The sequence below is a fragment of the Balaenoptera physalus genome (assembly GCF_965194825.1).
Source record: "Balaenoptera physalus genome assembly, chromosome: 12".
NCBI classification, from domain to species: Eukaryota; Metazoa; Chordata; class Mammalia; order Artiodactyla; family Balaenopteridae; genus Balaenoptera; species Balaenoptera physalus.
In genome coordinates, this window is record NC_138897.1 from 59,030,904 (window position 1) to 59,049,053 (window position 18,150).

Genomic DNA, 18,150 nt, shown 5'->3' on the forward strand with positions numbered 1-18,150 from the left:
ACTGAAAATATTTTAAATACCAATGAATGATGCTATTAATTTTAATAGCATTAAGATAACTTATTCAAGGTTATATAACAAATTGAATGCCTATTGGCAAATTCCTTATCTTATTTTTCAAAGCATGAAATGTACAGAATCTGAAGAAGAAGAAGTCAGTAAAGGAAAGGAAAGTCAGCTTCAGCTTAGCTGTTTTATCAATCAAGAAGTCAAGTATCTTTTTACAGGACTTAAGTTGGTAAGGACAATTGCAGTTCATCCCCATTGTTTGTAGATTCTGTATTTGCAAATACACCTACTTGCTAAAATGTATTTGTAACCCCAACATAAGTACTCATGGTGCTTTCATGGTCATTTGTAGATATGCACAGGGTGACAAAAATTTTGAGTCGCCTGACTCACACTGTTTCACCTGAGGTCCCAAAGGTGATGCTCTACCTTCTTGTTTCAGTGCTCATACTATAAACAAGTACCCTTTTTGCGGTAATTTTAATGCCACATTTCTTGCATTTTTGTGCTTTTTCTTGGTCATCTTGCTGTTTATAATGCCCTTCAGGTATAATGCTGAAGTGCTGTCTGGTGTTCTAAGTGCAAGAAGGCTGTGATGTGCCTTAAGGAGAAAATAACATTTGTTAGATAAGCTTCATTCAGGGATGAGTTATAGTGTACTTGGCTGTGAGTTCAGTGTATGTTAAGGTGTCATTAAATAGCAGAAACACATAAAACAAGGTTGTGTATTGATTGGTTGACAAAAATGTTGTGGCCAGAGGCTCGAAGGAGGCCTCTGAGGGTATTATAATGAGGATATATTAATGTGAGGTATAAACTGGGATTGTATTGTGCAAATGAGGGCATGTAGTCATTCTCCCATTGCACTAGTATTAAAGTTGAGGCCCTAGATTTTAAGTGACTTACTTGGTTTGTGGCAGAGCCAGATCTAAAACTTGCTTGTCTTATTATTCAGTTAGTACTGTTTCCCCAGTGCCATACTAAAGAATCCACTCTAATGAGCAGATTGATAAAATAGAACAATTTTCTTGCCTAACATTTATTTGATATGGTTTGGGGGAATATGTATATCTCTTGAATGACGGGCAGTGAATTGGGGCAGGAATTACATTGAAAACAAGGTTATTTGTTGTCAGGGAGCTCCCATGTACAGTTTGGGGTAAGATTGGGTTAGGGGAAGTACTGGTAAATGTTTCTGTAAGAAACAGATAGATAAATAGTGCTATTCTTTGCCCTGTGATACTGAGGGGAGAGTTGTGGTGAGGCATAATGGCTTTTAAGAGAAGTTCATTTGAAAAGCATACGTGAATATATGCAAATCAATCAATGTGATAAACCATATTAACAAATTGAAGGAGAAAGACCGTATGATCCTCTCTATAGATGCAGAAAAAGCTTTTGCCAAAATTCAGTACCCATTTATGATATAAACCCTTCAGAAAGTAGGCATAGAGGGAACTTACCTCAGCGTAATAAAGGCCATATATGACAAACCCACAGCCAACATTGTTCTCAATGGTGAAAAACTGAAACCATTTCCTCTAAGATCAGGAACAAGACAAGGTTGTCCACTCTCACCACTGTTATTCAGCATAGTTTTGGAAGTTTTAGCCACAGCAATCAGAGAAGAAAAAGAAATAAGAGGAATCCAAATCGGAAAAGAAGAAGTAAAGCTGCCAGTGTTTGCAGATGACATGATACTATTCATAGAGAATCCTAAAGATGCTACCAGAAAACTACTAGAACTAATCAATGAATTTTATAAAGTAGCAGGATACAAAATTAATGCACAGAAATCTCTTGCATTCCTATACACTAATGATGAAAAATCTGAAAGAGAAATTAAGGAAACACTCCCATTTACCACTGCAACAAAAAGAATAAAATACCTAGGAATGAACCTACCTAAGGAGACAAAAGACCTGTATGCAGAAAACTATAAGACACTGATGAAAGAAATTAAAGATGATACCAACAGATGGAGAGAGATACCATGTTCTTGGATTGGAAGAATCAACATTGTGAAAATGACTGTACTTCCCAAAGCAATCTACAGATTCAATGCAATCCCTATCAAACTGCCAATGGCATTTTTCACAGAACTAGAACAAAAAGTTTCACAATCTGTATGGAAACACAAAGGACTCCAAATAGCCAAAGCAATCTTGAGAAAGAAAAACAGAGCTGGAGGAATCAGGCTCCTGGACTTCAGACTGTACTACAAAGCTACAGTAATCAAGACAGTATGGTACTGGCACAAAAGCAGAAATATAGATCAATGGAACAGGATAGAAAGCCCAGAGATAAACCCACACACATATGGTCACCTTATCTTTGATAAAAGAGACAAGAATATACAATGGAGAAAAGACAGCCTCTTCAATAGGTGGTGCTGGGAAAACTGGACAGCTCCATGTAAAAGAATGAAATTAGAACCCTCCCTAACACCATACACAACAATAAACTCAAAGTGGATTAAAGACCTAAATGTAATGCTAGACAGTATAAAACTCTTAGAGGAAAACATAGGCAGAACACTCTATGACATAAATCACAGCAAGATCCTTTTTGACCCACCTCCTAGAGAAATGGAAAAATAAACAAATAGGACCTAATGAAACTTAAAAGCTTTTGCACAGCAAAAGGAAACATAAACAAGATGAAAAGACAACCCTTAGAATAGGAGAAAATATTTGCAAATGAAGCAACTGACAAAGAATTAATCTCCAAAATTTACAAGCAGCTCATGCAGCTCAATATCAAAAAAACAACCCAATCCAAAAATGGGCAGAAGACCTAAATAGACATTTCTCCAAAGAAGTTATACAGATTGCCAACAAACACATGAAAGGATGCTCAACATCACTAACCATTAGAGAAATGCAAATCACAACTACAATGAGGTATCACCTCATTATCAGTCAGAATGCCCATCATCAAAAAATCTACAAACAATAAATGCTGGAGAGGGTATAGAGAAAAGGGAGCCGTCTTGCACTGTTAGTGGGAATGTAAATTGATACAGCCACTATGGAGAACAGTATGGAGGTTCCTTAAAAAACTAAAAACAGAACTGCCATACCACCGAGCAATCTCACTACTGGGCATATACCCTGAGAAAACCATAATTCAAAAAGAGTCATGTACCACAATGTTCATTGCAGCTCTATTTACAGTAGCCAGGACATGGAAGCAACCTAAATGTCCATTGACAGATGAATAGTTAAGATGTGGCACATATATACAGTGGAATATTAGCCATAAATAGAAACAAAATTGAGTTATTTGTAGTGAGGTGGGTGGACATAGAATATGTCATACAGAGTGAAGTAAGTCAGAAACAGAAAAACAAATACCGTATGGTAAAACATATACATGGAATCTAAAAAAAAAAAAAAAGGTTCTGAAGAACCTAGGGGCAGGACAGGAATAAAGACGCAGACGTAGAGAATGGACTTGAGGACACGGGGAGGGGGAAGGGTAAGCTGGGACAAAGTGAGAGAGTGGCATGGACATAGCTACACTACCAAATGTAAAATAGATAGCTAGTTGAAAGCAGCCACACGGCACAGGGAGATCAGCTAGGTGCTTTGTGACCACCTAGAGGGGTGGCATAGGGAGGATGGGAGGGAGATGCAAGAGGGAGGAGATATGGAGATATATGTATAGCTGATTCACTTTATTATAAAGCAGAAACTAACACACCATTGTATACTCCAATAAAGATGTTAAAAAAAAAAAGGGAAAAGTAAAAATAAATAAATAAAAATAAAAGCATACAGATACTGGCTTACCACCCCAAGTCCTATAACAAATTATGATACAAGTTTCAGGGCATCAAAATGTGATGTAAATGTTAATTGGAGAGTGTGGGATAGAATGTTTCGGCAGGGACTCTCCAGGGTATATTCTTTATAATTTTATAAAATTCCAGGAAAACTAAGTATACCTGGAACTTCTAGATGATCATGGATTGATGGTAATAATATGTAGCTTACCTGATGAGTAACATTGTACCATATATCCTTTCTTTAAAAACATGTATTAATGTATGTATTAATGTATTAATTAATTTATTGTCTTGGTAATTTTTTAGATTCCTTATCATCATTCGTTTTATTTTTGAGTAATTTTGCTCCACATTTCTTTACCTCTTTGTTGCCAGATAAACTTGGTTAAATGTTAAAAAGCTACTCCATGGTGATTCCTTTTGTAATTAGTAATTTTTAAAAATCAAACCTGAAACAATTTTTATATAAGTGTAACATGCTTGTTGAACATAGAATATATGCCAAATAGTTCTCCAAGTTTTCTCCATGTACTAATGTAATTCTAACAACAGCACTGTCACGTTAAGTGCTTTTAGCACCATTTACATCTACGATGCACCATTTACAGATGATGCCCAGAGGGATAACTGTCTTGCTCAGTGTCACACAGGCTGTAAGGAGTGGAATGGCAGACATGATGGTTATAAGATATAATGGCTAAAGGCTTTCCCACATTTATTAGATTAACAGAGGTTTTCTGTGTTACGACTTTTCTCAAATTTAACAAAAACTGATTTGTTCTGGAAGGTTTTGCTAAATAAAGCGTAAAGAACAAGGGTTACCTACATTCTCTTAATTTTCTTCTAATATGAATATTCTGATGATCCATAAGTAAAGGAATACTATGAAAGGCTTCCTTAGGCTGTATAAAATGCAGTATAAACTCTCAGAATCTGAGCATTTGGGTCATAATTAAAAGACTTCAAGTATTATTTACATTCTGAGGAGTTCACGCCAGTAAAAATTGATGCCTTTTAAGAACTGAACCATATCTAAAAGCCTTCCCACATTGTCTTCATTCAAATTATTTCTCAGGGGTATAAACCCGTTGACGTACTATTTGTTGTCTATTAATTAGTACTGTTGATAATTTTTAAAAGAATTAAAGATATAACTGTATTGCAGAAGAAAATTCTTTAATGTTTGGACTTCTGTTATGTTCTTTTTTAGCGACTTCAGGAAGAAATCACCAAACAGTCTCCAACATTGCAAAGAAATGCTTTGTACATCAAATCTGTAAGTTTTGGAATCCAGTTCCATTTACTAGAAAGGTTTCCAGCTAATTAATGTTACCCAGTCTTTGTTTTTACCAAACTGAGGAATTAAAAACTTGTGTGGTATTTGTATGTTACAGAATTTCTTTCCACTTTGTCTCCTCAGTCCAAGATCAGCCGGTTGCCTGCTTACTTGACTATTCAGATGGTTCGATTTTTTTATAAAGAGAAGGAATCTGTGAATGCCAAAGTTCTTAAGGTTAGTAACGAACCTTACTATAATAAATTATTGTAATTCTTTGAAGGTAATTCTTAACTTACAATAGGTTTCTTTATTCTTTTAGGGATAAACTCACTTTAAAATACTATAAATAGGGAAGTTATTAACATTAGACAAGTGGTTCTTAATAAGAATATGTATTGGAATTATCTATTGTCCTTTTTATTTTAAATCATACACACGCCTGCCCCTCAACCGCCACCAAGCATCTGATTAAGTGGGGCCTTAGGTCTTACATTTTTCAAAAGGTAATTCTGATGGATGCCCTCCATTCCCCAGAAATATTGCCCTAGACCAGATCCTCAATTCCAGAGATACTGGTCCAGTAGGTTTGGGGATGGGAGTGGGGTAAGGGGCAATATAACACACTCTATTCTAGGCGGTTCCTTTCTTCCAGGTGAAAGGAGAGTGTTAAGTTACTGGTGCCCAAGGAATACTTAAATTGTAATCATTTGATGTCAGAGCCTACCTTATGATTCATCTGTTTTGTTGAACTGTAGCTCTGCTGTGTATCCATAGAGTCTCTGATCCTTGGGAGAGGTATATATAATTCTAGCCTCTTGAGCTGAAATTTATAATACATTTTCAGATATACTTAGTGTCATATGAACAGGTTAAATGTAGTTGAAGTATCTGCTAGTCTAGTATTTCTGAAATGCTTCTTTTATTGTTTAAATTAAAAAAAAACTTAGTTGTTTGGCTGCATTGGCTCTTAGTTGCAGCACACGGGATCTTCGTTGCGGCATGCGGGATCTTTCGTAGTGGCGTGTGGGCTCTTTGCAGCGTGCGGCCTTCTCTCTAGTTGTGGCATGCGGGCCCTAGAGCGTGTGGGCTCAGTAGTTGCAGCACTCAGGCTCTCTAGTTGTGGCGCACGGGCTGCAGAGCGCACGGGCTCAGTAATTGCAGCATGTGGGCTCTCTAGTTGTGGTGCGTGGGGCTCCAGAGCACACGGGCTCAGTAGTTGCGGCACATGGGCTCTCTAGTTGTGCGTGGGCTCTAGAGCACGCAGGCTTAGTTGCTCCACGGCATATGGGATCTTAGTTCCCTGACCAGGGGTCGAACCCGTGTCCCGTGTATTGGGAGGTGGATTCTTAACCACTGGACCACCAGGGAAGTCCCTGTTGTTTAAATTTTTTGGTAACTCCTCTGAGGTCAGTTTCATGGATTAAAATGTTTAATGGAAAAGTTAAAATTTTTTTTATCTTAAAGTTAGGACCAGATTGAAAATAAACGTTGATATCTTCAAATGCATAGATTTCCATGTGAATTTTACAGTTCTTATTTTCAACTTTATTTGAATATGAAAGCAGTACTTTAAAAAGTGTGATAAATATTTTAAATAACTACCTTTATAAGTCTGTTTGCACTTTTTCTTTTTGGTTTGTATATAGGATGTTAAATTTCCTCTTATGTTGGATGTGTACGAACTATGTACACCAGAACTTCAAGAGAAAATGATTTCTTTTCGATCAAAATTCAAGGATCTGGAAGATAAAAAAGTAAATCAGCAGCCAAAGACAGTAGGTTCTTATTGGTCATTTTCTAATCTTAATATGTTTATCTTTAATCCGTGTCCAGTATTCATTTTATATTGTTAACCTATTAGTAAAAATGGATGAACCTGTGTTTAGCATATATACAAATCTTGCAGGTATTGGTGCAAGCCCTTAAAGTTTTAGGTGTGTTTAGCATAAGAAAAAGAACTCTAGCTATGCTAAATGGGTCCTTTATGGTAGAATAAACTTAATATTTTCTTTTCCCATAAAAATCTGCAGCTTATATTCCTTTTATATCAGTATTTATTTCCTCAAATTTTTATTTTATTTCCGTAAAATCTTGCCTTGTAAAATTCAGAGTATTTTATTATTTTCCTTGTAAGGCATCTCTAGTTTTTAAAATGGAATTAGTGTTATCAAATATTGCTTCAGGGCTTCCCTGCTGGCGCAGTGGTTGAGAGTCTGCCTGCTAATGCAGGGGACACGGGTTCGAGCCCTGGTCTGGGAGGATCCCACGTGCCGCGGAGCAACTGGGCCCGTGAGCCACAATTGCTGAGCCTGCGCGTCTGGAGCCTGTGCTCCGCAACAAGAGAGGCCGCGATGGTGAGAGGCCCGCGCACCGCGATGAAGAGTGGCCCCCACTTGCAGCAACTGGAGAAAGCCCTCGCACAGAAACGAGGACCCAACACAGCCAAAAATAAATAAATAAATAAATAAACTAAAAAAAAAAAAATATTGCTTCATTATGCCCACTGTGACAACTTAAGTCATATCTTTTAACAAGCACCTATAACTGATAAAATTATAACCTTAGCAACTTTATATTTAATAAATTGTATATTTTAAATTCAGAGAAGGGACAGCTGAATTATATGTTGGATTGTTTTCTTCAAAAGGAAAAAGGTATTTCCTGGTAACTAGGAATATTTCCAGTGTGATATTATATACCAAATTTTAAAATTAAATTCTTCTGCAGGTTACTGTGTTTGTGTGTTAAAAGCAATTTTTAAAAAATTAAACTTTATTTTGAGATAATTGTAGAATCACATGCAGTTACAGGAAATAATAGAGTTCCTGAGTACCTTTTACCCAGTTTCTCTTAGTGGTAACATCTTGCAAAGCTGTAATACAATATCACAACCAGGATACTGACTTTGATGTAGTCTAGATGCAGTACATTTCCCCTACCACAACGATCCTTCATGCTGCCCCTTTGTAGCCAAATCCACTTTCCTTTCCCCCTACCCCCTTCTTTTTTTTTTTTTTAATAAATTAATTAATTTATTTTTGGCTGTGTTGGGTCTTTGTTGCTGGTGCAGGCTTTCTTTGGTCACGTGCGGTGACTGGGGGCTGCTCTTTGTGTGATGCGTGGGCTTCTCTTTGTGTTGGCTTTTCTTGTTGCGGAGCACGGGCTCTAGGCGTGCAGGCTTCAGCAGTTGTGGCTCACAGGCTCAGTAGTTGCAGCGTGCGGGCTTCAGTAGTTGTGGCTTGCGGGCTCCAGAGTGCAGGCTCAGTAGTTGTGGCACACGGGCCTATTTGCTCCGCAGCATGTGGGATCTTCCCAGACCAGGGCTCGAATCCATGTCCCCTACATTGGCAGGCAGATTCTTAACCACTGCACCACCAGGGAAGTCCATTTCTTGTACTTTGGTTAAATTTATTTGTAACTATTTTATTCTTTTTGATGTTTTTGTAAATGGCATAGTTTTTAAAATTTCATTTTTGCATTCATTGCAGTTGATTTTTGTATATTGATCTTATAACGTCTAACTCTCCTGAATTGGTTTATTAGATGGTTTTTTCTCTTATTTTTTTTGAAAGAGATTGTGTAGAATTGGTGTTAGTTCTCTTTTAAACGTTTGGTAGAATTGTCTTGGTCAGACAGTCTTGGCCTGCAGAGTTCTTTTTCAGGAGTTTTTAAATTAAAAATTGAACTTTATAGTTATGGGCTATTCAAATTTATTTCATATTGGGTTTGTTTTGGTAGTTTGTGGTTTTGTGGAATTGATCCATTTCATCTAGCTTGTCAATTTTATGTGTGCAGAGTTGTTCCTAGGATGATGATTATTCTGATGTTTGCAGGGTGTGTAGCGATATCTGTCCCCTGTTTCATTCCTGATATTGTTAATTTGTGTCTTTTTTTTTCCTCTTTGTCAGTCTTGCTAGAGGATTGTCAATTTTATTGCTCTTTTCAGAGAACTAGCATTTCGTTTCATTGATTTTTCTCTATTCTGCATCTCGTTTCATTGATTTTTACTTTTATTATTTCCTGTTTTCTGCTTGCTTTGGGTTTATTTTCCTTCTCTTTTTCTAGGTCCTTACGGTGTGGGAACTTAGATCTTTTATTTCAGACTTCCTGTTTTCTGATGTGTGCATTTAGTGTTGTAAATTTCCTCTTAGCAGTGCTTTCAGATTGTGTCCTATGAATTGTATTGCATTTCCATTTTCATTATGTTTCTTGTATTTTTTAAAAATTTGAGACTTCTCTTTGACCTTGGATCATTTAGAAGTGTCTTGTTTAATTTACAAGTGTTTGGAAAATTTCCTGTTATCTTTTTGTTACTGATTCTAGTTTGAGTCGATTGTGGTGAGAAAACACACTCGTGTGATTTAAATTCCTTTAAATTTGTTGAGGTTTGCTTTATGGCTCAGGATGTGATCTATCTTGGTAAATGTTCCATGGGTACTTGAAAAGAATGTGTATTTTACTGTTGTTGAGTGGAGTATTATGTGATGTTGATTAGATCCAGTTGGTTGATGGTGTTGCATTTTCCTGTAACCTTGCTGTTTTTCAGTCTAGTTGTTCTAACAGTTGTTGAAAGAGGAGTGGTGAAGTCTTCAACTAAAATTGTGGATTTGTATGTTTCTCCATTCATTCAGTTCTGTTAGCTTTTTGCTTTTCATGTTTTGTAACTGTTATTTGGTGCATACACATTTAGGATTGCTCTGTCTTCTTGGTGGAGTGATTCTTTGATTATTATGCAGTGTCCCTCTCGGTTCGTGGTCATTTTCTTTGTCCTGTAGTCTACTTTATCTGATATTCATATTGCCACTGCTGCTTTCTTTTTGTTAATGTTTGCATGATACATCTTTTTCCATTCTTTTACTTTAAATTTGCCCATGCTATATTTGAAGGTAGTTTCTTATAGACAGCATATAGTTGGGTCATGTTTTTTAATCCTATGTTAACCTCTGTCTTTTTATTGGTACATTTAGACCATTTACATTTCATGTAATTCTTAATATGTTAGTGTTTAAATCTATTTTATATTTTGCTGTTTGTTCTGATTTTTGTTTCTGTTTTCCTTTCTTATAGGTTACATGAACGTTTTTTAGAATTCTAGGTTATGTATAATTTTTTTTTGAAGAATTGATTTTTTAAAAAATTTATTTTATTTTATTTTTGGCTGCATTGGGTCTTTGTTGCTGCACACAGGCTCCCCCTAGTTGCGGCAAGCAGGGGCCACTCCTCGCTATGGTGTGTGGACTTCTCACTGCAGTGGCCTCTCTTGTCGTGGAGCATGGGCTCTACGGCTTGCGTGCTTCAGTAGTTGTGGTGCATGGGCTCAGCAGTTGTGGCTCGTGGGCTCTAGAGTGTAGGCTCAGTAGTTGTGGCACATGGGCTTAGTTGCTTCACATCATGTGGGATCCTCGCGGACCAGGGCTCGAAACCGTGTCCCCTGCATTGGCAGGCGGATTCCCAGCCATTGCACAACCAGGGAAGCCCATGTGTAATGTTTTTTAATGTGTTTCTTTGTATAGCCTTTTTTGGGTTGCTCTAGGTGTTAAAAATATATAAAGAAATGGTTGACCTAATTGCCTTTCTTTGTTGTAAGATCCTTTGGCTTCTTGTCACTTTAGCTATCTTTTAAACTGCTTGCGTTGTCTTCATTATCATTATAGTCTTCAAGAACTTAGTGTCCATATGCCTAAATAAATTTTTTTAAAAAATTTTTATTTTATTTATTTATTTTTGGATGTGTTGGGTCTTTGTTGCTGTGCACGGGCTTTCTCTAGTTGTGGCGAGTGGGGGCTACTCTTCATCGCAGTGGCTTCTCTTGTTGTGGAGCATGGGCTCTAGGCACGTGGGCTTCAGTAGTTGTGGTTTGTGGACTCTAGAGCGCAGGCTCAGTAGTTGTGGCTCACGGGCTTAGTTGCTCCGCGGCATGTGGGATCTTCCTGGACCAGGGCTCGAACCCGTGTCCCCTGCATCGGCAGGCAGATTGTTAACCACTGTGTGACCAGGGAAGCCCCTGCTTAGTTGTTTTTATATTACACACTGAAATGGGTTGAGGCAAGGGAGTTCCCATTGAAGATCCTTGTCTAAAGTTGTAAATCATGCCTCTTTTAATTTAGGTAAATATTTGCTGAATTAAATGTTTCAGTTCGTTTGGGCTGAAGTGGCAGGTGGCCGTGGCTTAGTAGATATAATATTAATTGCAGTAATTCGACTTTTTTTTTTGAGGCAGATTTTCTTTTGTTTTGTCTTTACCTATATGGTTTGATAGTGTTCTGGAAAAGTTGCAGAATTGGGTTTTCTTTTTCTACCCTAGAGCAGTGTTTATCTGTACTCTGTATTTATTCACTGGTGTGCTCTAGGTTTAGTGGTTTGAAGTTGGTTCTGTAATCAGGATCTCCTACTATACATATGAGACTGTTAAAGAGTAGGACTTTTGGGTTTCCAGTTTTATGTTAACTGTAGCTGTATCATTTGAGCAATTTGTAAGGCAGATCATATTTTTTCTTTGTCTTGCCTTGGTGATTTGCATTATAGACAGTAAATATTTGTGGAGATGGATACTCATTGAGAATATAAATTTTATTTCCAATATCATGAAAACTTAAAATTAAAATTTTTTTCTCCTCAGAGTGACAAAAAGAGTAGTCCCCCAAAAGAAGTTAAGTATGAACCCTTTTCTTTTGCTGATGGTAAGTGAAGTCTTCATTTCAGTTGAGTTTTACTGTGTGTAGGGTTTTTTTTTTTTTTAAGGTAAAATTACTCTTTCCACATATCTGTTTTTTTCAGATACTGTGCTTTAAAAAAAAGTTGTTTCTTATAATTTACCTTAGTATGACATAGTAAAAAAATCACTTTTTAGTGAATATATATGTTCTATGAATGATAGCATACTTCTTAAAACATCTTTCATGAACCTTTAATTGGACAGTAGTATCTTATTGGATTTTAACAAAGTACTTCTCTAGGCTAAACTTGAGTTGTTCTTGCTTGTTACTTAGCTTGAGAAAGCACATATCTGTTCATTTCTAATATTATTGGGTTTACATCTTTCTTTAGATATTGGCTCCAATAATTGTGGATACTATGACTTACAAGCAGTGCTAACACATCAGGGAAGATCTAGCTCTTCAGGTCATTACGTATCATGGGTGAAAAGGAAACAAGGTAAAGATTCTGTTTTTTTAAATTGTTCCATACTATTTTGATAAGTTGTTTAGATTTTTAGCACATTTGTTCTCAAACTTTTTGATCTCAGAACTCCTTTTGCATTCTTAAATTATTGAGGATCCCAAAGAGCTTCTGTTTATGAGGATTATCTCAATATTTACTATAATAGAAATTAAAACTGAGAAGTCATTTAAAACTGACAGTAATGAAGTCATTACATATTAACATAAATAACATTTTCAAAATAAAAATTACAATCTTTTCCAAAACAAAGGCAAAAAATGATATTGATTTACATTTTTCTAAGTCTGTTTTGTTAGGCTTAATAGGAGACAGCTGGATTCTCTCGTTTCTGCCTTCAGTCTGCTGCTTTATCACACATTGTGTAACCTCTGGAGAATTCCAAAGCACACTTCACAGAATGAGGGGGAAAAGGGAAATAATGCTTTAGGAGTGTTATGAAAATTGTTGTAACCTTCATGGAACCCCTGAAAAGATCTTGAACCTGAGTAGTCCCTGGACCACACTTTGAGAACTGTTGGTATGGCAGATGGAATACTACTGTACATAAAATTACTCAGTACCTTTTTTGCAATGGAACTCTGAAAAAATCATATATGAGATTAATTTCATTCTTCTCTTTTGCACTTTAGATGAATGGATTAAGTTTGATGATGATAAGGTCAGCATCGTGACACCAGAGGATATCTTGAGGCTTTCTGGTGGTGGAGACTGGCATATAGCTTATGTTCTACTCTATGGGCCTCGCAGAATTGAAATAATGGAAGAGGAAAGTGAACAGTAATCTTCATTTTAGCTATTTATGCTTAGGTGTGAAATAAATGTTGTTTGTTGATCATTTCTATAACCCAGAGCTTTAAAGGAAGATTTTTAGGTGGTTTTACATGTTTCCCCTCATGTGGAACAAAAGAGGGCAGAAGCAGACCACTCTGTGTTATCGACCTAAAAAATAACAGAAAAGAGAAAACTGCCTTTGGACTGTGCTGCCCTATATAAAGGTGACAGGAAGACATTTTTAAAAAGCTTATTTCTTGGATTAATTTTTAAAAATTATGAGTTGAAATGCCTTTCAACCATTACCTTCTGTGGTAATTTTTCTTCCTGTCTTTTTCAGCCCAAGATTCAGCAATCAGATGTTTATTGCACACCTATTACTCTATTATTTGTTGTTTTTGCATGGTTCAAACCACCAGTGATTCAGTAGCTGCCCATCCTTTGCATTATCTAACAAAAATTTTGCCAGGACGGTGGAAAGGAAGTTAAGTGTTGATCTCATTGTGTAACTCAGTGCTGCTGTCCCCATCCCATGGAAGCATGGGTACAATCAAGTATTTGTCCAGCCTGACTGTTGCTGGCTTTTCATGACTTTAAAATAAATTGTGATCAATAATAGTACATTTGATTATACATTTATTACTGTGTCTCTGATGTACTAGGTTTGTACATTTAACTTTGCAATGGTTTTGTAGTAATCAACCTTAAAAATAATGTTGACAAGCTCCGCTTGCTTATTTTTAGAAAATTAGGATATTTAATAAAAAAAAAAACAAAAACAAAGAGGGACTAACAGCGTTTGACCTCAAGTCTTTTGTCTGTTGAGTGTTGGAGCTTGGCTGAAGTTCAGATATGTTTACTACTATTACAGTTTCTGCAGGTGGTTAGTTTAACTATGCTCTTAAGCATCCATTTAGAAATAGTCGTCTTTGCCTGCTAGCATAATATTCTGTTTAAAAAGAAATAGAGTTGTAAAAGTAATGGAGTTCTTTGGATGCTGAATGCAACCATGTTATCAGATCTGTTCCTTGGCTCAGTTGGATTTTTATTTCTACTCCCCTGTCAACTCCCAAATTCTTAATGCCTATCAAAATTTAATACCAACGATTTTTAAAGTGATGGTAGAAATACCAAAGTATGAGATATTTCAATATATATGGTATGTTTCTTCCATTTTAATACACTCAATTCATTTTTGTTTTAGGAGCCTTGCTTGGTTGCGAAAGGATAGAATATCAGCTAACTTGTCTGATTTCCTTTGAGTTAGATATTTATAATAAAGTTTTGGGGATTATCGTGAAATCTCATCTTTGCTTATGCTGTTTTAATGCTCTGCAGAGCATAGTAGCGATACCTATTAGATTCTTAGAGAATAATGGCCATTTCCTCTCAAGTTTGAACAATGTACTATAATCTAAGAACACTAGGGGATAAAATAAGCATTTCAGGAAAATTTATTTGTAAATAGCTTCTTCAGCTAAGCTTTAATAATTGGCAATCAGTACTCCTTTTGCTTTGGAGGGGGTGCAGAATAGAATAGGGAGGATGAGACCATAAGAATTGTAATGATTCTTTTATATATTGGTGTGATGCTTGTAAATTTGTGAAGTTTTTTTATTCACTATCTTATTTTGTTCTGAACAATTTTGAGGACACCAATTTAGGAATTACAATTCAGATTTTACGATTTGGAGGATGCACTAGATCAGGTAGGGTTAGAACAAAGTATAGTATATAAGCCTTGTATGGAATTAGCATTTTAAATTATAATTCCTTGTCATTACAAAACACTTCATTTTATTTGATCCAGAAAAGCATTATAAAGTATAAGAAATTGGACTTACACTAGTGTTGTTTTAAACTGTTAAGGCTATTTTAGAATTCAACCTTTCATATAAGATCTTTGAAAAGAGAGAATAAGCAAGAAAATGTCTTGATTGATTCCTGAGCGTGCCTTATGTGCTGTGCCCCTCGCACTGAGGCCCTTTTGATATTAGAGCTGTGCTGGATCACTGTTGGACTAGCGAGTGAGGTGAAGCCCCAGCAAGAATATTTTTAGTGACAGGCACTTAGCCCTCCTTCAGGATTCAAAACAATGACCTTAGCACCCTAAAGGGTAATGGAAACTGTCTCCAGCCATGACTACATAGTGCTTTGCTGTTTGTAGGATGCTTTCACATACATCTCATTTGAACTTCACAACAATCCCTGAGGTATGTATCCCTATTTTAATGACTTGAGAGCTTAAAATAAGTTCTGTAAGGCTAAAAGAACTACGTTTTAGACTTCACCCCATTTGTTTTAAAGTTGGGGGTTGGAGAATATTTTCTGCCATGGGCCAGGTATTTTAAAAATATGTTTTAAGCTTTGCAGGCCATAAGTCTTTGTTGCAACTATGTAACTTTGCTGTTGTAGCATGAAAGGAGCCATAGACAGTACTTAAAAGAACCAGCATGGCTGTGTACCATTAAAATTTTACTTATAAAAAGAGGTGACAAACAGGCCATTGTTGTTTGCTGATCCTCTGCTTTAAAGCATAGATGAGACTAGAGCAGTCATATGGTTTCAGAAAGTATTACTGTGGGATGTTCAGGATAGCAAGTTAAATTCTGTAACTACTAATGGAATGCAGGAAACCAGTTTGGCATAGTGTATCTTAGGAAACACCATGCCCCTAAATATTGCTTACTGACTTTATTATAAATGTTTAATTAACAAAAATATTATGTGACCTTGAGGTCACTTTACTTTGGCCATTTCCCCAACCTACCCCCTTGTCCCCCCAGACCCTGAGGTCAGTCATCAAGAGCCACCATGCATTCTGTTGTTCTTGGAGCACCAGCCAACTGTACAACTGTTATAAAAATGTTTATTGTTTACCAAAACCAGTGGACCTCTTATCAAATGCTGCTTGGTAACAAAAGCTTATCACAGTTTTAATAATAAAAAAAAAAAGCTAACTATTTGTCTCATTGTCATTAGTTAGACTTTCTGCAAGGTCACTTAACCCAGACTTGTTGAGTGCATTGATCAGGTTCTCGGGTGTCGCGTGCACTCCCTCCTGATCCTGCCAGGCGACTAGCAGCTGCTTAGCTCTCATCTTCATGTCTTCACTGTCACACTCAATCTGTCTAATTTCTGAGTCTTTCATTTCCAAGTAGGGGGCCAGTATCTTCCATTGTTCACCCAGTTTGTTGGCAAATACCTCTATTTGGTCCCCTGTTACAGGTTTGTCTCGCCGAACATCAGGACCTAGAAAACACAGGAAACATAAATTATGAACAAGGTATGAGGATGTATACGATTCAAAATATAAAACGGACTATGGGGCCACTGAGATATTAGTCACCTTTAATAAGCTTTATTTTAAAAGTAAAACAGTTCCTTTTTATACTTTCTGTGGGTTGAATTACCATTCTTATGATCATTAGGGACTCACTCAATCAAAGCTAAAGCTGTTATCTCTATTATAATTAGGAAGGCTTCTGAAACCAGCGGCCCCCAATCTAAACCCCAAGAATTAACAGAGGTATGAGTTGCCTTCAAATGTATGTAAGTACTTTTCTTCCCAACACTTCCAAATTTTACTGTATAAAAGGCACTATTTTAAAAGTTATTATCAGGCAATGTTTTAGATTCCTCACTATAAGAAACAGCTGGGGAAAATGGTAGAAGTTGAGAAGTAGATCAAATAACGTACCTCTCAACAAAGAACCCCAATCTTTTCCAATTTTGTAAAATAGCCAAGAAAATTCAATTCTTACTTTCATTTTCCTTCAGTAAAGCATCATTATCTTCCTCATCTTCATCCTCACCTGTTTTTATTTCTTCAGAAGGAGGCTAAAATGAGTAAAAGAATGTTTTAAAAGAATGCCAACTTCTAAAATCAGATAACTGGGGATACTTTCTATTTAGGTATGAGATTCCAATTACGGGGCCCAGAACTTTACCCTTGAGAGTGTTAAATGTGAATGTCAGGTAAGGATCACAGTGGGACAATGTTAACCTGGAGAAGGAGGGGCGGGGGAAGACTGAAGGTTGGAAAGACTCTTACTCCAACCTGGGAAGAAGGGAGCCAGTAAGAAGTATGGTAAGATGACTTGCAAGTACTCAGCATATGGTAACAATGGTGTAGGGAAGACTCGGGGAGCAACCATGTCCTTAACATTTTTTTTTGAGTAATTTAATTCAGATTTATGCATACAGTATAGTTATTACCATATTGTACTGGAAAAGAGAAAAGAGTAGAAAGATAGGCCAAGCTGCCTACCACTACCCCATGGGCCCTACCTTTGATAAAATATAATGCATTGGCAAACAAAAAAAAAGTATAATAATTAAGTTAATTTTTTATACAGTATATAAAGTTACTTTATCAATTTATGTACTTCCTATAAATGTATACTCAAATGCATTTTTTTCCTCATTCTAAAACAAGGGGGTTTATGGATTTTTTTTTCCCCCACATGATAAAGGCTAAATTCAGCTCTTAGCTCAAACAGCAATAGCAGTTTAAAAAAAGAAGGTAATGCAAACTAAGGGACGTAAAAATTGATCTGTGTTACTTACCGGTAATTCCTTGGCTAGCTTTATTACCATGTTTTCGAGATATTCTGGCAAACTTTTAAACTGCTGGTTGGTTGGCTGAAAGAAGTGAGGGCTTCTCCGTGCTAACAGTCTCAGGGCTCTCCAACCATAATTAGAATTGTTCACAGCCCTATAAAAAGAGATGTCAGTCTTGTAATTTATACTTCTTTATTTCTATATTCCCTTCTAGTTAATGTAGTTCACCAGGCAAAATTCTATACTCCCAGGTCAGTAGCTGAAGGCACCATTCTTCTCATTCTGATCATGGCCCTAAAGAACCTCTCAGTATGCCGTTCACTTATAAATGGAAACCAACAGAATCCAAAGAGGCAGGTTCATATGCAGCAGTTTTTAAATTTAAAAAGTTTACATACATTTTAAGTTAAAAGTCAATTAGTATGTGTCCAGGACTGGCCAGATGCTATGTGCGCAGGACAAATCATCCCCCTGGTCATTTAGAAAAATACTCATGGTTCACTATGTTCAGTTGACTTGATATCCAAACTGGCAATGCCATCTGCAGGTGTGAGTT

At 36.5% G+C, this 18,150-nt stretch overlaps 2 protein-coding genes across 5 annotated transcripts in view; one reads left to right on the forward strand and one right to left on the reverse strand.

Moving 5' to 3' along the window:
- The window catches only part of USP14 (ubiquitin specific peptidase 14), a 46,181-nt gene extending 32,529 nt beyond the window's left edge, over window positions 1–13,652 (forward strand). The window contains exons 9-16 of one of the 2 annotated variants that reach the window (XR_014252084.1): window positions 124–238; window positions 5,010–5,075; window positions 5,220–5,312; window positions 6,725–6,853; window positions 11,698–11,758; window positions 12,126–12,233; window positions 12,890–13,255; window positions 13,372–13,652. Coding sequence is in view for 1 of the 2 variants with exons in the window: in XM_082418703.1 (XP_082274829.1) it covers window positions 124–238; window positions 5,010–5,075; window positions 5,220–5,312; window positions 6,725–6,853; window positions 11,698–11,758; window positions 12,126–12,233; window positions 12,890–13,041 (724 nt within the window). In the remaining variant the exon portion in view is untranslated. Of the gene's footprint in view, window positions 1–123; window positions 239–5,009; window positions 5,076–5,219; window positions 5,313–6,724; window positions 6,854–11,697; window positions 11,759–12,125; window positions 12,234–12,889 lie in introns of both variants that reach the window. The other variant, XM_082418703.1, reaches the window with a different exon arrangement.
- A 2,231-nt stretch (window positions 13,653–15,883) lies between these two features.
- THOC1 (THO complex subunit 1) overlaps window positions 15,884–18,150 on the reverse strand; it is a 40,994-nt gene continuing 38,727 nt past the window's right edge. For all 3 annotated transcript variants that reach the window (XM_082418709.1, XM_082418710.1, XM_082418711.1), the window contains 3 exons: window positions 17,601–17,748; window positions 16,796–16,871; window positions 15,884–16,283 (listed from right to left, as the gene is read on the reverse strand). In XM_082418709.1, the coding sequence (XP_082274835.1) occupies window positions 15,988–16,283; window positions 16,796–16,871; window positions 17,601–17,748 (520 nt within the window). In that variant the 3' untranslated portion in view covers window positions 15,884–15,987. The remainder of the gene's footprint in view (window positions 16,284–16,795; window positions 16,872–17,600; window positions 17,749–18,150) is intronic.